The 24,071-nt window shown below is 44.5% G+C and overlaps 1 protein-coding gene across 2 annotated transcripts in view; it reads left to right on the forward strand.

The window, feature by feature from the left end:
• STXBP6 (syntaxin binding protein 6) overlaps positions 1-24,071 on the forward strand; it is a 255,956-nt gene that overhangs the window by 58,544 nt on the left and 173,341 nt on the right. For both annotated transcript variants that reach the window (XM_074998823.1, XM_074998824.1), the window contains exon 2: positions 13,086-13,271. In XM_074998823.1, the coding sequence (XP_074854924.1) occupies positions 13,118-13,271 (154 nt within the window). In that variant the 5' untranslated portion in view covers positions 13,086-13,117. The remainder of the gene's footprint in view (positions 1-13,085; positions 13,272-24,071) is intronic.

Here is a 24,071-nt window from a genome sequence, read left to right on the forward strand (position 1 = left end):
ACCATCAACCTTATCCTGGACCAGTCCACATAATAGAGCCACTTCCTGCACACTACTGTGCAAATAAGTGATGGCCACAGACTGCTATGCTTATCTACATGCCTCCAGCTTCCATTCAGGGCACACTACATGATCCATTGTGTACAGCCAGACATTGATACCTCATTTGCTCCAATCCTTCAGACAGAGATATAGATGTACAAGCTTTACCTTTACCGAGCTTTTCTGAAACTGATACCCACCTAAGGAAGCGAAAAAACAGATTGACAGAGCCAGATGTGTACCCAGAAGCCTTCTGCTAAAAGACGGGTCCAGCAAGGAAAACAATAGAACACCACTGGCCATTACATACAGCCTCCAGCTAAAACCTCTCCAGAGCGTGATCAGTGATCTGCAATCTGCCCTAGACAATGATCTTTCACTCCCACAGGCCTTGGGAGGCAGGCCTGTCCTTGCCTACAGACAGCAGGCCAACTTTAAACAAATTCTCACCAGCAACCATAGACCACAACACTAACTTTAAACCTGGAACCAATCCCTGCAACAAACCTCACTGCCAATTCTGCTCACATATCTATACCAGCAACATCACCACAGGGCATAACATCAACCACACCATCAAGGCTCTTTCACCAGCACATGTACTAATATAATATATGCCATCATGTGCCAGGAGTGCCCTACTTCAATTTACATTAGCCAAGCTGGACAGTCCCAACGTAAGGAATAAATCAGGACATTTAATCAGACATTAGGAACAGTGACAAACCAAACCTGTAGGAGAACACTTCATTCTTCCTGGAAACTTGGTAACAGATTTAAAGTAGCAGTCCTACAACAAAAAAAATTCAAAAATAAAATGGAGAGAGAAATCTCTGAGCTGCAATTAATTTGCAGATTTGACTCCATCAATCAAGGACTGAGCAGAGACTGGGAGTGGTTGGCCCATTACAAAAGCAGCTTTTCTGCTTTTGATGTTCACAACTCCACATTAACATCTGACAATGGGCCACATTCTTCTGATGAACTGACTTGTTTTCTTCTCTCTTGATGTCAAGTATCGGAGGGGTAGCCATGTTAGTCTGGATCTGTAACAGCAACGAAGGGTCCTGTGGCACCTTATAGACTAACAGAAAAGTTTTGAGCATGAGCTTTCGTGAGCACAGACTCACTTCATCAGATGCTGGTCTTGAAAATCTGCAGGGCCAGGTATAAATAAGCCAGAGCAAGGGTGGGGATAACAAAGTTTGCTCAGTCAGCAAGGGTGAGGCTTACTACCAGCAGTTGATCTGGAGGTGTGAACACCAAGGGAGGGGAAGCTGCTTCTGTATTTAGCCAGCCATTTGCAGTCTTTTTTTTTTTAAGCCAGAGCTGAGGGCGTTGAATTTGCAAATGAATGGTAGCTCAGAAATTTCTCTTTGGAGTCTGGTCCTGAAATTTCTTTGCTGTAGGATAGCTACTTTTAAGTCAGCTACTGTGTGGCCTGGGAGATTGAAGTGCTCTCCTACGGGTTTTTGTATATTGCCATTGCTGATATCTGATTTGTGTGCATTTATTCTTTTATGTAGAGACTGTCCAGTTTGTCCGATGTATATGAGGTGAGTCTGTGCTCACGAAAGCTCATGCTCAAAACTTTTCTGTTAGTCTATAAGGTGCCACAGGACCCTTCGTTGCTGTTACAGATCCAGACTAACATGGCTACCCCTCTGATACTTGAATAGACCTTGTCAGCTCTGGCCCTCCCCTTTACTGAGATCCCCTCTTTAAATCTTCTTCTGAAACTCCCCCCCACTCATTCATCTGACGAAGTGGGTCTTTGCCCACGCAAGCTTATGCTCCAAATTTTCTGTTCGTCTGTAGGGTGCCACAGGACTTCATGTTTTTGAAACATTCAGAGCTTTTCAATAGACTAGCATCTGAATCCATCCATACTGTACATATGAAATGCTCTTTCCACCAAGCCTGATCTGCCTTTCAGGGTAGAACAAATTTCTGCCTATGACAAGAGTTAAGCACCTGGAAACAAGCCTCCTGATGAACCTGTAGCTATTTCATTTACAAAATGAGATGCTTTTCAGCTGTGGGTGAAAATCAGGGAGCTGAGTAGATTTTAATTGGGCTCTGATTACTCAGATTGCTGGCACCTGGTGGTTTTTTGTACTGTCTTCAGAGAGCAGTTCCAAAGACAACAACTAGCCATGGTACCCAACTATTTGCAGTTTCTTTTTTGCAAAAGTCTGAAATTGGTATTGTAGCATTTTTATATTCTATAATAGTGTCATGAAGCAGATTTTGCAAAAATAATTTGAGATAAAACAAGTTTTTCTTTCAGAATTCAGTTTTACTTCTACTATTGGCTACCACATTTATTCAAAAATTATGATTAGGCTGCAAAATAATTAGATTTTCATACTTGTATGTATTTATTTATTTATTTACTTTCTGGTTCTTCAGCCTTTACAGTCTACATTTCTAACCCTTCTGAAACTATGAGAGAATACATTTTTAAATGAAAATGAAGATGGTCACAATTATGATTTCAAGAAGCAGGACTTTTTTTTTTTTTTTTTTTTAAAGGTGGGGAGAACCCTTACATACAATCAGCCTGTAAGTTCATGAGAGTTAGCACGAATATTGAGTTCCTTTCTATAGGCAGATGAATGTACTTTTTTTTTCCCAGGGGAGTCCTTCATTTTCCTCTCTATCAATACCCCTGCCCACCTTGTAACACATGAGGGAATCTCCCTCTTCCAACTACAGTGGAGAAGTGTTTCCATTCACAAGTATCAGTAGCTCCTGTAAAGACTACTTCCTTAACATGTGCAGAAGAGCATGACAGAAGATCATGGTGTACTTTCTCCTTCTGTACCATATCATGAGCGTGTCTATACACAAAGGTATGTTGGAATAAAGTCTGCTGTTCCAAAATAACTTTGTTAGCATCTGTACAGCAAAACTGCTATTTTGAAATAATTTTGAAATAGTGGATGGCTTATTTCAAATTGTGTAAGCCTCATTCTATGACGAATAGAGGGAAATATAGACAGGGAATAGGGAGCCTCCAGGCCTACATAAGGTTTCCTGCTGGACACTGTTTTGAAATAGCTGAATGCTATTTCAATACGCATTTTGTGTGTAGGAGCACTATTTCAAAATAAACTATTCCGGAAAATCTCTTCCGGAATAGCTTATTCTGAAATAATGCTGCTGTGTAGACATAGCCCATATGTTGGTAGCCCACATGGTTTACGTGGTTGAGACTTGGCCAGCAGGGCAATATGATCCAAGAAGAGAAGAAGATGGCAACGAATGCACAAACCAGAGATAACAGCAGTGAAAAGAAAACAACTGCAAGTTACTGATATGTAGGGTTAAAATTGTTATTTTTTTGGCTAACAGTCTGATTGTAGTGAGTGAGTTAGTTTCTGACTACCAACAGATATTTTGGAGCATAAGCTTTCGTGAGCAAAGATTCACTTTGTCAGATGCTCCAAAATATCTGTTAGTCTATAAGTTTCTGTGGGACTTTTTGTTGTTTTTGAACATACAGACTAACTCGGCTACCTCTCCTGTTACTAGTCAGAAACTGAAACTTGGCTCTGCTGGGTATCACTTTTCCTACCCTGGCCTGAGGCAGAGTATAGCTTCTGTCTTATTGGGCTGGGCCCAGCTCCCCATTCTAGTAGTATGTCACTTGCTGCTCATAAACTTGCTTTGTTGGGCTCTTCTGGATGAAGCAGAGGAGATGTCTTCTGGGGGTGGTCAGATGGTTAAGGGCTTCTGGAGAAAGGTCACCAGCCCCACATAACGCATTAAGATGAGAGGGCTACAGGGGTGAGGCTCTCAGGAGAGTGTTACTGGCTGTGTCAAGGGGAGATTGGAACAATTTAAGGAGGAAGAGAGGGTTCATGCAGCCAGGAGTTGGGGGCATTTGGTGTGATCTCTGTGGTAGGAGGCCATGGTGTTTCAGGGTAGTAAAAGGGCCATGGGTGGAGGAGTAAGGGGAGGTTGAGCAGTGTAGGGATAGGGATGAAAAATGAGGTAGTGGGAAGAGAAGTAGTTTGGGGATGGTTGGGATGGGAGAGTTGAAGAAAGACATGGGTTCACTGGGGAATGGCCTTGGATGATGATGAGAGTTTGGGGATGGGGGAGGGTTTGAGTAGGGAGATGTTTTATGGAAGCATTTGTTTCAGTAGTTAAGCAATAAGGTTGGCTTATTTTGGGAGATGCCGGTGTGGGGAGGTGTGGATGGTTGGAGAGTGGCAAGAGGAGGTTGTGAGAAACTATGCAGCCTTGTCTGCACACCCTATCCTGTATTGTAATAATCTTTTCTACAAAATGTCATGTAAATTTGAAATCCAGCTCCTCATTGTCAGGATTAGTTCTGGCGCATGTATGTACCCAGTGGTCATGTCTACATTAGCTCCCTACTTCAAAGAGAGCATGGTAAGTAGGGTGTTGTGAGTTTATTAATGAAATGCTGCAGTGCATATGCAGCACTTCATTAATAAACTCACAACACACTAGTTACCAGTGGGTATTAAAAGTATGGCTAAATCCTAGAGTTATGGTTAAAGTGTTTTGACTTAGCTCTTGAGGAAGAATAGTTAAACAGCTCTGCCTTAGACTAAGAACTGTGTATTTTGATTCTCTCACCAGTTCAATATTCCAGCAAAAACGATGAAGGCCAAACTTTGTATGTTAGGTAAACAAAGCTATTAAGCTAACAAGTTGAGGAGGAAAGTGCATGGTTCTTCCTTTACTGCCAGACTCCATGTCACCTTTCTTATGGCTTGAATAAACTTTACTTGAATATACTTCAAAGGTTTCCTGGTCTATAAAGAGAGTGAGGCTGAACTTCAAGTTAAAAGCAATTGAATCAGCTGTTAAGTATTGAGTGAAGTGTGTCTCCCCCCCACTCCCTCACAAGATATGACTCACTGGTGATTAAGATCATTATGAAATGTCTGTATTAACACTGCATAAAGAAAATAGGATACTAACATTGTTTTATTCTATGGCCATATGGATAAAAGCTGCCTCCCCTCCTGTCTGGAAGGGAACAGGTTTACCTGTCTCCAGTGTAATTAAGCAACTTGTGACCAAAATCAATGGAAGTCCTAGTTGCATAGAAGCTGGCAGTGTAGTGGGACATTCACAAAATGGAAATAATAGCATGAGGTCATCCTGCCTCTTTTTTGTGTTAAGGCCATTGAACCTTGGAAGATATAAGCAAGTACAGAAGCCATCTTTGGCATCCCTCACTAGACAATGGAAAGGAAGAGAGTTCTTGCAAGCTGAAAGATGGACCCTTCAACCAACAGTCAAGAAGTGAGGTTTTGAAATCTTGAATATACATAATAAACTATCTCAAACAAAGCCTGAACTTTGCTAGGTTAAATTTTAAGCTTTGAGAGATTATTTTTCACTTTTATCTGATTGTAATCCTTTCTAAGTTTATTCAAGTAACCTATATCCTGTTACTAATTATTTATTGTTACAACAAGCCAACTCAGTGCTGGTTTTTCAGGGAAGGGTGTTTACCCCAGTTGAGTTGGTAAGTGCCCGTGAACCTTTAGGGGAACAGAGGATCCTTATTATTGCTTTGAACTGTCCAGGAGAGAGCTGGATATTTTAGAACACACACTTTGGGACTGGGCGTGTGTTGGGGTTACCCTACAAGTCGTAATCAAAACTGGTGGAAGCCAGAGTGGGGCTGTGGGATTTTATACAGTCTGTTGGGGTCAGAAATGCTGAACCAGAGCTGTTTAGCACACAGACACTCAAGGGGAGATGCATATGCAGATAGGCTGGGTGTGAGTGTCCAAGGCTGGGAGTGACAGCAGCAAAACATTGTGAGGCACCCAGGGTCACAGGGCAATTAGTGACACCACCTCTTACTGGTCTGGCATGCATCTCACACCCTATCACAGATGTTTTGTGGAATACAGGATTATGTGTAGATAAGCTGGAGCGGTTTTGGGATGAGGTGGTAGGGTTGGATAGGTTTAAGCAAGGGCTGAATGTAGGGTTAGTGGATCTTTGGGGTTGGTGGGAGATGTGGGCGGGGTGGAAGCTGCAGAGGGCTGAGGGAAGGCAATTGGGCATCTATGATGGGGAGTGTCTTAGGAGAACAGGCAGCTGTGTGGTGGTGCTGATGACTGTGTATATGGCTCCCTCCTGCTCCTGTGGCCCTTCCCTCTCCCCTGCCTCTGTCTTGGTGCCTCTTGGACACATTGCTGTCACAGCAGTGAGGGGCTGGCTCTTTTGGGGAGTAAGTTGCACTCACACGTAGTCAGCGCAGCTTGTAGCACCACACAAGTTTAGAGGTGCTGAAACAATTTTATATAGTGGGGGTGCTGAAAGCCAAACTGTAAACCCTGTATAGTGTGAAAACCACTTCAGGCCAGGGGCTGAAGCCACATCTCCTGCACCCCTTGTTTCAGAATCTGTATGGGAGGTCCTCTATTTCTATCAGCTCAGAGGAGGAATAAACTATAATAGGTCAGAAGTCTGATATGTCCAATAAAATAATTAATTCTGTAGCAGGTAACCAGAGTGAAGGATTTATCCCTTTATTTCTGATTCCACTCATATACTTGAAGTGTATTTTTTCAAATTTAGCTTCGGCTATTATTTACTTGAACTTCGAAAAGACGTCTTTTGTTTTTGTACACTCTGTACAGTGTAGTCGTGTTAAGTGTTTTCTGCATAAAAATGTCATCCTATGCTCTTTGTTACTAAGTATTCCCATAGATCCCAAAATGGATTGATAAACTAGCTGGGGAAAACTTTGTTTTCACACCCAATAAACCAGAATTTCTGCAAACAGCAAATGTAAAGGTTTAAGTTGAAATTGCTCTGTGTGCAATTTTTTTTTAATGCACAACTCAAGACTGAAACTTTCCCATATATTTTATTAGCTAGATGGTGGCAGATGTCAACTTATAGATATCAAATTAATTTTTTCAACTAATAAAATTTCTGGGCAGTGACCTACAAGTGATTCCTACGGTGAGCACACAAAGGACGTTCAAACTCAAGTCTCTTCTTTTTTGTCTTGAGTGACGTGGTAACTGGAGTTACAGAGGTTAATTGTGCATTATGCAATGATGCACCAAACAAAAAGGGGCTGTGAAAAGGGTGTTGACTGCCAATAGAAGTAAAGAGGGTAATTAGACAGGACACCAGTGATGAAATATTGTGAGCTTACTGTAGATCTCTGCAAAAGTAGCCTTTGGTTTACCTTGATTTAAAGTTCCCAAGGACACCCAACGTTCATTTAAAAACAAACCAAGAAGAAGAAAACCCCACATTTCTGAATTGCAGCTGCACTTTTAAATTAGATGCAGGGTTTCAATCCAGTTGTCATATTACAAATTGCCACTGTTAACATACTTCAGAGTAAGACGGTGGTGACACTACCACCTGTGTGTGGCTAAAATGCATGTTGCTCAAGGGTGTGAATATTCCACTCCCCTGAGTGACATACAGTGAGGTCTCGGAGTACGTGACTCTGCTCTTATGCAGCTGACCCAGATTCATACAGTAAACCCTGGACATGTGCAATTTCCAGTTGTGCTCAATCCCCACCCCTGCCTCTGGCTCTAGCTCACCATCCCTCAGGCATGACTCTGGCTCAGCCTCCCTGGCTGTGGTTCAACTCCTCTGCCAGCTCACCACCCGTGAACGGTTCCGGTTCACTCCCCACCCCCATGCCCAGCTCTGTCTCCGGCTCACCAACCCTTGCACATGGCTCTGGTTCACCTCCCACCCCTGCCCTGGTTTAAACCCCCTGCGCATGGCTCTAGTTGAAGCTGCCTGCCCTGGTTCAAATGCCTCACACGCAGCCCCATTTCCCTCCTTCTGCTCTGGTTTAAACCCCCCGTGCTTGGCTCTGGTTCAAGCCCCCTGCCAGCTCACCACCCTCACCCTGCTCTGGCTCTGGTTCACCACCCCTCACACACGGCTCTGGCTCACCACCCCTCCCCCCCACCCGCAACCTGTCTCACCACCCGAGCAGGGCTCCGTCTTACCACCCCCACGCACAGCTCTGGCTCAACTCCACCCCTGCCGGCCTCCCCCAGCTGCTCCCCCATCCCAGGACTTACCTTTCTGCTGCTTCCCCAGCTGCTGAACATGTGTTCCACTGGGGAAAAAGCCGGACACCCACTTATGTGAAATTCGAGCTATGTGAGGGCATGCGGAACAGAACCCTCACGTATTGTAAGTGCTCATGTGCAGAGCACTTCCTTGCTGTGAGAGCTGCTTCTGCTGACGGACCTTTTGGCACTCATGGAGGTGGTATTTTATGTGGATGGGAGAGCTCTCTTCCATCAGTTCGGAGCGTCTTCACCAGATGTATTGCAGTGGTGCAGCTTTATCAGAACATCTGCAGTGTTGCAGCATGCTATGTACCAACATGGCCTAATTTTATAATTAATTTCAATGTTACTTGTGTAGAGCTGGTTGGAAGATAATTCGTTTTTAAGATGGTGGAAATCTTAAAAAGCCTGGCATGATTTTACAAACATGATTGTATAACTGAAAATTTGTGTAGATTTTTCCTTTTGAATAGCACATTTTAAAAATAGTTATTCAGAAAAAAATTTGGTTTTTGAAGAAAATAAACCATTTTGTGACTAACCTGATGAACCAAAATTGTTAGTATACTATGAAGAACAAAATAAATTATTACAATTGAAAAAAATTAAAAAAGGGAGGGAGGGAAAAAGATGTGATCCTGAAGATTTGCATACTTGCTTCAATAACTCCACTTTCTTGGGGATTGCTAACATGCATGAAGTTTAGCACCTGTGTAATAGTTTGCAGACCAGGGCCTAGACCATGGGTGTCCAACCTTTTGGCTTGCCTGGGCCACATTGAGTGAAGATAGTCTTGGGTCGCGTACAAAATATATAATATAGTTAATGTATATAAATCACATAATAATGTTAAAAGTTTACGATCTTGTGGGGCCGCATGATTAGCTGTGCAGGGCTGGATGCGGCCCGCGGGCTGCGGGTTGGACACGCCTAGCCTAGACTGTTATGTGAAGGATCCTGAGGGGTGGGGGAAGGTTACCCCCCCCGCAAACAAATTTGATCTGCTTTGCTTATAAACTTGAAACTAGGCAAACAAAAGTTAACTATGGTCTTCTGCTGTGAGATGGCTGGGTAATGAAAAACTGTCATAAATCATTTATATGGTATGGAATATATCTAAAAGATCCTTCCTTAGTTGTTCTTGCAAATTCCTTGCTGTAAATTCAGAGGTCCCACCCTTTCGTTTAAGTCCCATGTTAAATTCTGCAGGTATCGGCTGAATTGTGAATATTTCATTAACTTACAAATGAGCTTGGGGACAGAATCTGTTTGAACATCCGTTAAGTGTGAAGGAAAGCAAAGGCTCTCAATTGCACTAAATCTATGTTTATGCTGGCAATTGAGTGACAAAACTTTGGTTGTTCAGAGGTGATAACCCTTCTTAATCCCCTTTCTTCCCCTCCCCTGGCCAAAGGACAAAACACTTGCCTATTTCACTGGGAGTTTGCTGAAGCTCTGGAATGGGTTACCTTTGGGAGGTAGTGGAATCTCCATCCATGGAGATTTTTAAGTCGGGGCTTGATAAAGCCCTGGCTGGGATGATTTAGTTGGGGTTGGACTTGGTCTGCTGTGGTCTCTTCTAACTCTGTGATTCCAAGTGTCAGTATGGATAGCACAACAAGAAGTCTTGTGGCGTCTTATAGACTAATGGATATTTTGGAGCATAAGCTTTCGTGGGCAAAGACCCACTTCATCAGATGCACGAGTGGGAGGTGGTTTCAGAGGGGTATTTAAAGAGTGGGGTCCCAGTACGAGGCAGAGCCAGAGCTGACAAGGTCTATTCAGCAAGGTGGAAATGGCCCAATATCGACAGTACTTATCAAAAGCGGAAGAAACAAGTCAGATCAGACAGGGGGTTGTGAGCCTTTGTCAGAGTCTAATGGGGAAGTATTAGCACCCAGATCAGAGAAACTGCCTTTGTAAGCTGCGAGCCACTCCCAATCTCTGTTTAATCCACGGATAATGGAGTCAAATTTGCAAATAAATTGCAGCTCAGAGATTTCCCTCTCTATTTAATATTTGAAATTTTTTTTTTCAGTACAGTCACCCTTAAATCTGCCACTGAGTGTCCAGGGAGATTGAAGTGTTCTCCCACAGGCTTCTGTACATTACCGTTCCTGATGTCTGATTTATGTCCATTTATTCTTTTACGGAGAGACTGTCCAGTTTGGCCAGTGTAAATTGCAGTGGGGCATTGCTGGCACATGATGGCATATATTATATTAGTAGATGTGCAGGTAAAGGAGTCCCTGACGGTGTGGTTGATGTTAGGTCCTGTGATGATGTCACTGGTATAGGTATGTGAGCAGCAGCGAAGACTGTTGCAGGGGCTGGTTCCAGGCCTAGAGTCACTGGTTGGTGATTTGTAGTGACTGGTGAGGATTTGTTTAAGGTTGACAGGCTGCCTGTAGGTGAGGACAGTCCTGCCTCCCAAGGTCTGTGAGAGTGAAAGATCATTGTTCAGGATGGGTTGCAGATCACTGATGATGCGCTGGAGAGGCCTTAGATGGGGGGCTGTATGTGATGGTGAGTGGTGCTCTCTGTTTTCCTTGCAAGGTCTGTCGTGTAGCAGGTGGCTTCTGGGTACCCATCTGGCTCTATCAGTCTGTTTCCTCACTTCCTTAAGTGGGTATTGTAGTTTGAGTAAAGTTTGGTAAAGGTCTTGTAGATGTTTCTCTGTCTGATGGATCAGAGCAAATACAGTTGTATGTTGATACTGGGCCATTTCCACCTTGCTGAATAGACCTTGTCAGCTCTGGCCCTCCCACTTACTGGGACCCTACTCTTTCAATACCCCTCTGAAATCACCCCCCCCACACACTCATGCATCTGATAAAGTGGGTCTTTGCCCACGAAAGCTTATGCTTCAAAATATCTGTTAGTCTATAAGGTGCCACAAGACTTCTTGTTCTCGAAGCTACAAACTAACATGGCTACCTCTCTGATATGAATAGCAGTGTCCACAGAAGCGCTGTCTCATTGACAACATGAACAGTGCTCATTGGAGGTGTGAGTAGTTTGTCAGCAAGGGTGGGGACAAACAGCAGATATAGCGCTCCACTTCTAGGAATATGGCTGTGTTGCTAAAAGCTGCTTAAGTGTAGACAAAAACCTAAGATGACTCTTCATTCCCTCTACCTAAGCAAGCCCTGGTCTGCACTGCAGAGCTAGGTCAAAGTAAGGCATTTTACATCAACCAAACTTTGTAGCACTTGCATCAATATGTAGCTCCCATTGATGTAACTTGTCCATTATGCCAACTTAACTCCACATCTGTGAGAGGCGTAGCACCTGAGCTGATGTAGTTAGATCACCTCGGTGTCAGCGTAGACACTGTTGCTTGTATCTGTGTATCTTTCAGAACCTTCCTGCACTGACAATGAAATCGGTGCTAGTACTGACAAAATGCCTGTAGCATGACGGTTCAGAAGTGATGTATTGTAGTGGTCCATATGCTGACTTAATTCTGTGGTGTAGACATACCCTAACTTTTGGTATCAGTGGAGTGGCTCACAAGGGGAAAAAAGAGTTTAAGCTAATTGAGGGAGCCAAATAGAAGGCCGTCTAATTTATTTGGAACTCTCCAGAGGAAACAGGGCTGAGGTCAGTGGCAGAAAGATGCTGAAGAGTCCAATCTGTGTGGTGACACAGATGCTTTTCCTCATAACTAGCTGCCATATAGTCTCTTAATGCCTGATGGCATCATTCTGTTGAGTTAATGATTTTATTATGGGCTTGTCTTCAATACTGAGTTCATTGGAGTTATAACTTGAGTTGCTTCTAACCTAATTATATTGGATCGGAAAACACTCATCTGCATTGTGGAGGTGTTTTTAACTCTGCTTGCTTACCCAAGAGCAAGTATAAGGTACTGATATCTTGAGAGACCTCTACCAATAACTCAAATGAATATGATTCATCTGTTACTAACAGGACCCTTCTGTTATGCAGGCATGTCTGCGTAGATTCCAAGTCTCTGGAGCACCCACAGGTAGGGGTGCGGGGGGGAAATATTAGTAGGTGCTTAGCACCCCACAGGAGTCCACTCCCCGGTGTTTCTCATTTGCTGGCGATCAACACCTCCCAGTTCCTCCTACCTGCCACTGTCAGCTGTTTGGTGGTGTATAGGAAGTGGTGTGGTTGGGAGGAGTGGGGACAGGGTGGGCGGGATACGATAGGGTGGCATGGGGGCTTGGGAAAAGGGATGGGGTAGAGGCAGGGCTTCAGGCAAAAGTGGCACGGAGACTTGCAGGAAGTAATAGTGTTGAGGTAGGGCCTGGGGTGGAGTGTGAGTGTGTGTGTGGCGGGGGGGGGTGAAGTATCTCTGAGACCCATAGGAAGCCAGTACCTGGGCATGTCTGCATGCTGCTAGTCCTTCCGTGTCTTTCTGCAATTGTCTCAGTATGCTCCGAAAGGACAGACGTGGTTTCAGACAATCCACTGGTAAAAAAAATCATAAAATGTTTTGGATTATTGCAGCACTAAGAACCATGAGATGCTACACACAGTGCTTTTTTTTTTTGTGTGCCGGTACTGACTACTGGCTCCTCGACAGCTCCAGCCATGGGATTGGCTGGGGTCTGGGGCACGGGATGGAGAGGAGCTGGCTGAGTACCAGCTCTTTTTTTTTTTTTTTTAAATTAAAAGAAAAAAGAGCACTAGCTGTACGTGAATGAGTACAGGACAAGGGCAGACACTGAAACTGTTTTACAGCATGGCTGCCCTTAACTTGGCCAAGGCTAACTCAAGAGGACAACTTTGTGTGGGTGAACTTGAATTGAGTATGCAGAGAGAACCTCCTTTAGGTGCTTTTTGAAAATTCCATCTCTAGATGAGAAGAGATGAAATTATTGTCTAAAGTCTTTCAGGTCCTTTTGAAGGCTAAATTTGAAGCCCCAGATAATTATCCACATGAAAGTCAAACATAGTTTCTTATACTTAACATTCAGTTTAATTTTTTGATTGATTTTTGTTTTACAGAGGACAGCAGCCTCTTCAATCTTTGATCTACAATGAGTGCCAAAGCTGCTATCAACAAAGAAATTTTCGCCCCACATGATGAAAGAATGCTGGGAGCTGTCCAAGTGAAAAGGAGAACAAAGAAAAAGATCCCATTCCTAGCAACTGGGGGTCAGGGTGAATATTTAACCTACATCTGCTTGTCAGGTAAGATGAATGATTTTGACATACAGCCATTCTTTTAGTTTCTCTTTGAAGTTCGATTAAGTGATTAGCTATCCTCTTGCTATAAGAAATGGAGCAACTTGTATTTTTATAATGCAAGGGTATGAAATATAGTTGAATGCAGGAAGTATTGGTTTATCATGTGCTATAGGTGACACATGGTTCATGAGATGCTTTCATGGTTCTTATTAAAGCTGTCTTTGGCATAGTTGAACTATGAACTTATCCTGTTTGTTAGTGTATTTGGCAATATTAGGTCTTTGTTAATCTGATTCAGCTTTTCCTTGGAGAGAAGAACTTTATATTGTACCTGCTTCTCTTTTATTTCCTTCAGTTGTCTGACACTAATATGCTCCCCTGCTCTTTTCAAAGATTCCCTCTGTGTATGATTGCATCATTGGGATCTTGGCAAGTTAGCTGTAACTGGAATGTTTTCAGCTCTGTGAAGAATGTCACTGTCTCCTAATTTAAAAAGGAGATGAAAAATAGAAGTACAGTATGGTTCCCCCCCCCACCACCACCACCAAGGATTGTGGGTGAGGATGGGAAGAAAGAGCAATGTCTTCGAGGAGAGGGATGGTCTAGTTGTAGCTGATGCACAATATTTAGGGGTATTTTCAGTATGCAATGCAATACTCGTTAGGCTTCAACCAAGTAGTTTAGCAAAAAGTCTACAAATTTGAAATTGGTCTAACAGTAATATGATAGTATAGCCTTGATGTTTTCTGCTGTTTTAATTTTGTGTAGTATTTTCTTACTATCTGATGTTAAAGGCTCAGTATATTATACAGTATCCTTCTCTCTGCTCATTCATATGGCGAGTGTAAACAGAATACTGTGACAGCATAAATGCAGGCCACAAACATCGTTGTTCCTTAGAGAGCGTGAGGGTTCTTTGTTATTTTTATGCACTAAGATGCAATGTATGTGTTACAGCATAAATAAATGTCATTATAGCTATCCAAAAAGACAGATTTCTTTGAATGGAGACAGAGTAGATGAGTTATTAAACTATTTGTAAATCCCTGAAGTAGTGTGGTCATATCTCCCTATGCTAAATAGTAGACACCTGGTAAAATTACTCTTATTCAAGCAAGTTCAATGACAATTAGAACTCTAAAGTACAAATATCCAAATTGCTATGAAGTTGACTAAGCCTGTGTTTAAAAGAAACACTATGTAGTTGGATACTTTTTATGTCCCTTCTTTAAGGCTTTTAGGGCTCACGTGGGGACAGGCAATGCGCTCACACCCATACACTTATCTCAAACCTCATACAGGGTGGGGGTCTGTAACCAACCAGGCTCGCGTTCCCCAGAAGCGAGGCTGCACCCAGAAGGCGAGTGCTATATTTGGTTTATTGAAAGCATGACACCCGCGACGGGAGCCCCGGAAACGCCGCAGTCACCAGTGGGGGGGGGAAACCCGACGCGTCGGAGCTTCGCTCGGGGGAGAGGCTCTATAACAGGCCTCCTAAAACTAACTAATAAACCTTAAACTCATTTACATAAAATTGCTTAAAATTGCCTATGCACTACTCTTACTATCTCTTGTGGCCTACTGCCAGCGTAGCCTTGAAGTTTCAGCGATCGTACTTTGTTTTGCAGCTGTTCGCCTTGGCGGGATACTTGTTTTGCAGCTTTTCACCTTGCACAGACTGGTCTGTTTGGAATTCTCCTGAGGGTTCACAGAGGGTTCGGACTGCACTCTTGACGGTCACAATGTCTTCTCTCACCCTACAGGGTCGGAGGGAGGAAATGGGATGATGACCAACTGACTGATCCTCCCTGCCTGGTGCTGTCCACCCTCCATGCCTGGCTGGGTCCCTACAATGGAGGGACCCACTTCTTCTAGTACTTTACTTTGCCTCTTCCTGAGGCACCATATGAGGGAAGGGATGCAAGGTCACTGGCTCCTGATTCCCAGATTTCTGCCAAAGTTTACACCAGAATGTGGCCAGCAGCAGGCTTCTGGCACTGTGTAGAAGGGAGGAAGGGATGACCTGGCCTATGTCTTCGGAGAGTTTATCGCCACGCTGCTGCTGGCCACTGACATAATCCAGCTGCCTTCTGTCCCCTGGCTCCAGCAGGCAGAGGGTAAACCCTAGGATATATTGTGTACCAGGACCAAGAAAATCTGATGGCATGCCCTCAGGGCTTCAGCAAACCTGGTCAGAAAGGTAGCTAAGAAGTTGAAGGTGTCTAGGGGATGGAGCAGCTTCCTGTTCCCTGGGGTTAGGACCCAGCACAGGGGAGGGAGGGTGCTAAGCCCCTGCCAACGGTGGTGGTGGTGGGTGCTGTGCAACCCACAGGGTTTTGGCATGTACAGGCTGGAAATTGCTTCCCCCTCTCCTTCCCAGAGTTTAGCTGAGGGGCAGAAAAGCTTCCCTGTACCAGCCTGTGCAGGGCTTTGGCACATTGAGGGCTTGGCTGCACTTGGTCAGCACTTCAGGTTGGAGTGTCTTGGACTTCCTGCAATACTAGCCCAGGCAGTGATGTAAGAAGCAGCTTGCCAGCCCAGCTATTAGTGAGCTGAGTGTTCTGACTGCAGGCTGGCTCTCTGCACAGCGTTGGCACTGGGATGCCCCCTACTGGGGATGGGGAAAATTTGTGCAGGAGCAGTAGGGTTAGGTGGCAGTGAAGGGTGAGGAGAGAGACGGTGGGGGCAGGGGAGGAGCACGTAAATGGCTGATGGGTAGGCAGCAGAGACAACATGTATTAGGCTGACACCTGCCTACATTCACCAGCTACCGCCATTTGCAATGAGCAGTCAATACTGGCCCGAAATGGGATGGGGTGAGGGCCTGCTGGCTGAGAGCTGGCATACAGCAGGGGCTGCAATGATGGACCAGCCGAGGAAGCTGCTGACCCTGCAGCTGCCAGCCCCACCACCAGCCTTGCACACTCACCTCCATTGTTTGCTCTGGCAGTGTTGCATATATCCATTTGAGGAATGAATTTTATGTGCCCCAATGTGAAGGCGATGTATGATGCATCCCATCCGTATTGGTGCATGCAACAGAATTCGTTCTGTACTTGGATGGTGTGTGGCAAGAATGGAGCAGAGGTTGTTCAGAGCGTGGGAGGGGCTTGGAGCTTGGGTAGAGAGTTGGGCATGGGGGAGAGAGTCTCTGGGGTGGAGCCAGGGATGTGTGGATGTGGAAAGGGGCTCAGGTCTGGAGCAGAGGGAAGAAGTAAGGGGGTGAAGGCTCTGGGGTAGAGCTGAAGATGAGGGCTGTCCCAGGGACAGAACTACCCCCAGCTCTCTGGCTGTGGCAGGTCTGTGCTGAGACCAGCAGGGAAGGGTGTCTTTCACCACCAGCCATGCTGGTTTCATGCTGAGGTTGGTGGGGGAGGTGTGGCCCCAAGGCTCAATGGGTGGCTGCATGGCCGAGGAACTTGGAGGGAACTTAGGCTGCTGGATCCTCCCACTCACCTCTGCTGGGTGAGCAGCAGGTCCTGCCTATAATGGCTGGGAGTAGACAAAAAATAAGGGACAGTCTGTCCCTGTTTAAGAGAGATTTGGGATGCCTGTAGGAGGGTTTATGGGACTTTCCCTTTACAAATGGAATATTTGCAATGTTCCCTCTATTTTTTTTTTCCTTCCACGTGTGGAATTAATTTTGTTCTGTGCATCAAGGCATGTGCAAATATATACCACCAATAGTAACACATGCTGCTGGCTGAGAGTGCTCTGCCAATCAGCTGGCTGGCATTTGACTCTTTCCTTGGTGAGTGTCCCAGCACTCAGCTTACGGGAAACACTGCTTATCTAGTCACCATTCCCTGAAGGAAATCTTTACATTTAGACTGCGATTTGAATGGTTTTTAAAACAAAGTTTTCACGAAAATGAACATCAGTAGCAATGATTCTACACTCCAAACAACCACCATTAGCACTGATTTTTTTTTTTCACTTTTTGAACAAATATTCCCCTGCAGCATTTTAAATAGCAAAGTGATTTTTTTTCATTGTCCCTGATGAAAGAAATGCAGAAAGGAAGCATGATGTCTAGTAACAGTACATTGGATTAGTTAAAACATTTGTCCCTTTGACATAATTAAACTGATGCCCTTTAAATAAAAGGTTATGAAGTAGAGTGATTTTTTTTTTTTTGCTGTTGCCTTCTCTATGAACTTACTTTTATCTGAGCTGAGAAGTGTTATGTTTTTGTAAAGTGGAGCTGCCATTTATATATTTGCTACCTTAGAAGAAAATTATTCATCTTGAGCACTGTAGTATTACAGTAATCGTCATCATTGTCCTTTACACTTAATTTTGTCCTTTATGCTTCTGTCTTCTTTGTTGCTGTTTACGTAGCAAAGGGCTTTTTCTAGGTCAGGGTTGTCAGCCCTAAGCCAAACCCTCAGGCCTTGAGGAATGCTGTGCATGTTTAGTCTGGCTCCTCCCCACTTTACCTTTCTGGCTTGGTTGAACCTACCAGGAGCACTAAACTCCAGCCAATATAGTTCCTGGGACTGTAAGAGTATGCAAGCTGCCTCGCCCCAACAGGGCATGTGCACAAGGGGAGACTACAGTAATAGATAACTTAATACACCTGTTGCCCAGAAATTGGAGAGAGAGGGCTTGTGTACACTAGCTCCGTACTGCGAAGGGAGCATGGTAAGTAGGGTGTTGGAAGATGATTAATGAAGTGCTACGCTGCATATGCAGCACTTCATGAAACTAATTCTCCCCCGCGGCAACTCCGAAGTGTTAAACGTCAAAGTGCCGGCTTGTGTGTAGCTGCGGCTAACCTGCTCGTACTTCGAAGTGCCTGGGCAACTTCAAAGTCCTTTTACTCCTCCAAAAACCTCCCAATTTATGAGGATTCTCACTAGCAACTGTCAGCGATTTTTTTTTTCATCCCTTGGGCATTATCGTCCCCGTGAGTCAGGGGAAGCAAGCCTTTGGCCATAAAACATCAATGCAGGCTCATGAAAAATCTAGAGTATTAAAGGCTGCCATTTAGCAGCCCCCCCAATGGTCACTCTGAGTCAGTTGGTTTCCCTGGTAACCTGAACTCATGAATTATTCATGATCAATGGTTCAAAAATCATGGCCTCTGATTGGATAAACACCTGGGTTTCCAGAATTTTCTGAGGGTGAGAGGACCTGACTGAAAACAGGTGACTAGAACTCTTGTATTATAATCAGTTCATGAATTATTCATAAGGACACTGTATATAAGCAGGAGCCGCCCGCAGTTCAGGGGCCCTTGGGAGTACAGCAAGGATCTGTGCCCCTGCACAGGGAGGTGTGGCTGCGAAAGTGGCATCCACCAGTCCCTTAGGCCAGCTCTTAAGAAGCGAAGAGCCTGAGCTGAAATCACTAGTGGCACCGCTTAACATCGCGGCACCAAAGAGCTGAAGTCACAGCAGCGCTCGCCACACCTCGGCAGCCCTTGCCAGAGCTGATCATCACACCGCCTGGCCTACCTGAGTGGCCCGACTGGCGCAGAAGCAGCACCAGCACACCAGCGCCACACCGGCCCCAAGCAATGCATTGCGTTGAGGAGCGGCAAGCGGGTCCCTTGGCCAAACCGCCAGGTGGCGAACTGACCCCCACTCTGGTGGGGGTACTGCGTACCTGGTGGCGTAACTAGGGGCCCGCCAATGTGTGGCATCAACACTCCCCAACACCAACCCTTGCTACGCCTACAGTGACATCTCATCTGGACGTGACTTCTTTCACTGGACTGACAACAAAACACGTAAACTTGATCATTAGGCCTGTGGCATAGCCGGGAGCCATACTACCAGCTTTGACACTACACCTGTATTTAAAGACACATATGTCACTTTGGGTACTGGGACCCCTAGTAGGGGGACAGGAGTCATTCCCCTGCAGTGCCCTCTTCTGGGCCAAGGGGAGGGCAGTGCCCAGGGGCCTGACTTTAGGGCCGGGCCCGAAAACCCACATCTAAGAGAAAAATAGCCTAATTTGGTACACTTAATGAATAATTTATCTTTATTTCCTTACAATAGTTATCGTAGTAGTTAATATGTAAGTGTTTTAAATTTAGACCAGGTATTACATAATAGGATTGTTGTGGTGAAAGCTTTGCCTCCCATCACCCAAACTTACCTTTCAATTTGCCTTTGCTCTTTCCTATCCTTCAAGCTTCAAGCACAGGCTGTGGGGCAATAGTATCCCAGTCTGTAGGTTGGCCTTGAGAGCAAATCCGGTGGGGGCTCCGTTCTTCCGTTTAGGCTGGAGTAGCGACCCAGTCGGGGATAGTGGGCGGGAAGTAGCGCCTCTGCCTCGTCCCAAAGAAGCATATAGATAAATATTTGCAGGTAGGGACTAGCAACCCTTGCCGGCACCTCTACGGAGGCAGCCATAAAGGCTTAAACACCTCTACCTTTTTCCCTCAGATCTTACCTAGCTATAATTAACTATTTTGCCGTCTGGCTTAATAAAGATCGTAATGCAGGTCATCACCATGGAACGGTTAATAATAGTAAGTCCTTAAAGCTTTAGTCGACATAGGATTGGTTTTATTTATTAGTTTTTGTTCTTTGGTATATCCCTAAATAAACTGTTACTCTGTTTTACCTTTTAATCCGTGCCCACTCAGTCTTCGTTCTCCGCACCGGCCACTGCCTGCTGGGGGTGCTAAGAGCGATCTAGGTGGAGGTCGCATGCACTACCCCTGTTTTTCTCAGTGGTGGGGGGTGGGGTGGGTCTGCAACACACTCCCTCCTTGAGGGCAGGTTTCCGAGGATCCGGACAAATACTGCGGGGAGCCTCGTTATCCAGTTGCGCTGGCTGGGCGGCCCAGAGTGGGTCGTGAGAGGTTACCAGTTCCCCGCGACAGCAACCACAGGCTATACCACAGTAATATTAATCCTGGAACTTTTCTTTGCAACAAGCCCTGTTGCCAACTTTGTCCATATAATCTTTTCTGGAGATACCATCACTGGACCTAACCACATAAATTACAGAATCACAGGCACATTCTCCTGTTCCTCAGCTAACATCATATATGCAATCATGTGCCAACAATGCCCACCCACGCTATGTGTATAGGATAGACTGGAAACTCTCTTTGACAAAGAATGAATGGACATAGAACAGACATCAAAAATCTCCAAACATACAAACCTATCAGCCCTCACTTTAATGGAGTGGGCCATTCTGTTAAAGACCGTAGAGTTTGTGTTCTACTGAAAAGGGACTTTAACAACCATCTTCAGAGGGAACGCTCAGAACTAACATTCATATTCAAATTCGACACACTAACACGTGGTTTTTGAGCAGGGACAGCAATTACCTGACCAATTATAAGGACTTTTTTAAAATATTTTGATGTTTTATCTAACTCTTAACTTCCCCACCGTATACAACCCACCTGTTCCTCTCTGCTCTTCTGATCTGCCAACCTTGATAACAATTTTTGGACCTCTCTGCTTTATATATTGAGTCTGTTCTGGTAAGGCTATGATATGAAGAAGTGGCTCTTCCCAACAGAATCATAGGGCTGGAAGGGACCTCAGGAGGTCATCTAGTCCAGCCCCCTGCTTCAAGCAGGGTCAACCCCCACTAAGTCATCCCAGCCAGGACCTTGTCCAGCTGGGACTTAAAAACCTCAAGGGATGGAGAATCCACCACCTCTCTAGGCAATGTATTCCAATGCTTCACTACCCTCCTGGTGAAGTAGTTTTTCCTAATATCTAACCTACAGCTCTCCCTCTTCAACTTCAGACCATTACTCCTTGTTCTGCTATCTGACACCACTGAAGTTTCTCACCCTCCCCTTTAGAGCTACCCTTCAGTAAGTTGAAGGCTGCTATTAAATCACCCCTAAGTCTTCTCTTCTGTAAACTAAACAAGCCCAGATCCCTCAGCCTATCCTCATAGGTCTTGTGCTCCAGCCCCTTAACCATTTTTGTTGCCCTCTGCTGAACCTGCTCCAGCAAATCCATATCCTTTTTATATTGGGGGGCCCCAAAACTGGACACAGTATTCAAGATGTGGCCTCACCAGTGCCAAATAGAGGGGAATAACTGTTTCTCTAGATCTGCTCGAAATGTTTCTCCTAATGCACCCTAATATGCCGTTACCCTTTTTGGCTACAAGGTGTCGCCCATGAAAGTGCATCACCTAATAAATTATTTTGTTAGTCTTTAAAGTGCTACATGACTACTTTTTTGCCCAGAAATTTGAGAGTATGTTTTGGGTAATAATGCTCTTTCAGTTTTTAGACTGAGTTGAACAGTCTTTCAGTAATTGTTTTTAGGGAACCACTATAAAACAAGGAGCAGATGGGGGAGCTGGCTACTTGGAGATGTCTGTTTTACAAGCTGTATTTGTACTGTTTGTCCTTCATTTGAACAACAAATATGGTAACAGCATATCTATTTAATATTCTGGTTGTTTTATTTTCCCTTAATACACTTTTAAAACTGTTTTTGTTTTGAAACTCATGGTGAACTGATACCACCTTCTGGCTAAGATGATATGGCTGACAGCCAAATAAGGGAATACTTATGAGTTGTAAGTCTGAATTGTGGCTTTCTAGCATTGCTTTTCAGCAGTTGATGATATAATAGATTTTGCTTTCCATCTTCAGTCTTCCTCCATTGCTTCTCTCCTGCAATCTGATTTTCACTTTTATGCTGAATGTGTTAGGGATATTACATTGAAATACATGGGTAGATGAATTCAGAACAAAGCAGTATGAGCACTTTAAAGTGTTTGAAATTAGTTAGGGTTTTTTGGCTTGACCAGAGAAGTTACTGAGCCTGATTTTTCCCCCCACCCCCACCCTTTGATAAAGTAGACGCTTTCATATCCAGCAACCCTGGGACTCAGCTTGCCAGCTGCTCAGTAGCGAGCAGTTGTGGGATTCCGGGCAGGGTACCTCGTGGCTGGAGGCAGGCTGGGGCACAGAACGCTGCTGGCAGCTCCAGCCCTAGGGAGCTGGCTGGGGCTGGGGGAGCTCATTTGGCAGCCATGGGGCTGGGGGATCTCTGGTGGGGCATGGGGCTGGGAGCTGGCTGGGGCCGGAGAAACCCCAGCGCTGGGAGCCAGAAGGGGGCAGAACCCTGCTGGCAACTCCAACCCCAGGCCCCAGCATTTGGAGGAGGGGAAAGTCATCAGGAACAATAAGAAGTCCTGTGGCACCTTACAGACTGACAGATATTTTGGAGCATAAGCTTTTGTGGGGGAAAAAAAGCTTATGCTCCAAAATATCTGTTAGTCTGTAAGGTACCACAGGACTTCTTATTGTTTTTGACGATACAGGCTAACACAGCTGCCGTAGGCTGGGAATTGACTAGTTAAGCAGCAATTCTGCAAAAAAATAAAAAAGACTTGGATTGCAGTGAATGCGAAGCTGGATATGAGCCAACAGTGTGCCCTTGGAGCCAAGAAGGCTAACAGCATACTGGGGTGCATTAGTAGGAGCATTGTCAGCCGATCTTGGGAGGTGATTATTCCCCTTTATTTGGCAGTGGTGAGGATGTATCTGGGGTATTGCATCCAATTCTGGGCCCGGTATTACAGAAAGAATGTAGATGCACTGGAGAAAGTCAGCAAATGGCAACAAATTTATTAGGGGTTGGAGCACATGACTTAAGAGGAGAGGCTGAGGGATTTGGGCTTATTAGTCTACAGAGGAGAAGTGTGAGGGGGGAGTGCGAGGGGGGGGGGGGGGGGAGTTCCAAAGAGGATGGAAAGAGGCTGTTCTCAGTGGTGACAGAAGACAGAACAAGGAGCAAAGGTCTCAAGTTGTAGTGGGGGGAAGTTTAGGTTGGATGTTAGGAAAAACTATTTCACTAGGCATGTGGTGAAGCTCTGGAATGGGTTACTTGGTAGGTGGTAGAATATCATTCCCTAGACGTCTTTAAGTCCCAGCTTGCTGAAACCCTGGCTGGGATGACTGACTTGAGAGTGGTCCTGCTTTCAACGGAGGGCTGGACTCAATGGCATCCTGAGGTCTATTCCAAACCTATGATTCTGTGATAATGAAGTATTTGCATAAATAATAATGGAAATTTACAGGCAAGCAAAGTAAGAACAGTGCTGGCTAAAAACTTGAGTTGTAGGATATATGCTTTGTAGATTTTGACATAGATTTAACTTTTTTGAATATCAGCATCAGCAGACATTAAGTAATTGGGGAAGTCAGGAAATATGGAGGTGTCAGACAATCTTCCACAGTAGTAAAAATTGAAATAGATAAAAATGAATGTAGATATTTATAAATTTATTTTTGAAAAGTGGGGTGAATTCTGCCAAGCCACTCCTCCCCATATGTAGGAGTAATGCTTGAGCGTGATCCTAGTGAAAAATGTAAAAGTAGCATTCTTCTTATTGTGATGTGGGGGGGAACTAATAAAATAAAAGTAGTCATATGAGTAAACTTGACTTCACTGTGAAGTTTATCCCATTGTACTTGTAGTTTAGTAATTTGTTTGTCCTGTTGATTGCACTGACTTTTATTTATGTATGTATATGTAAAAACTAAGGATGTTTAATGTTATAATGAAATATGTAAGAACTGAGATGCCATACGGCTTGTGTGGGTCTCATTTCCACAGAGTAGTTTACTTTCAGTAGAACACAAAGAAATTCTGATAACTTTGTTTTAATTTGCAAGTTAGCTTTCATAAAAACAATCAGCCTACGTGAAGTGACTTGTTAAATTATGCTGATAAATATTCCATGGACAAGAAGTCTATGCTAAGTCCTAGTGTTAGAATCTAGGTTTCTGTATGCTGAGAAACCTGAAAATCAATCATGATAATAGTTGTTCTGTTCACATTTTTAGCTTGT

Source organism: Carettochelys insculpta, chromosome 6, assembly GCF_033958435.1.
Source record: "Carettochelys insculpta isolate YL-2023 chromosome 6, ASM3395843v1, whole genome shotgun sequence".
In the NCBI taxonomy this organism is placed as follows: domain Eukaryota; kingdom Metazoa; phylum Chordata; order Testudines; family Carettochelyidae; genus Carettochelys; species Carettochelys insculpta.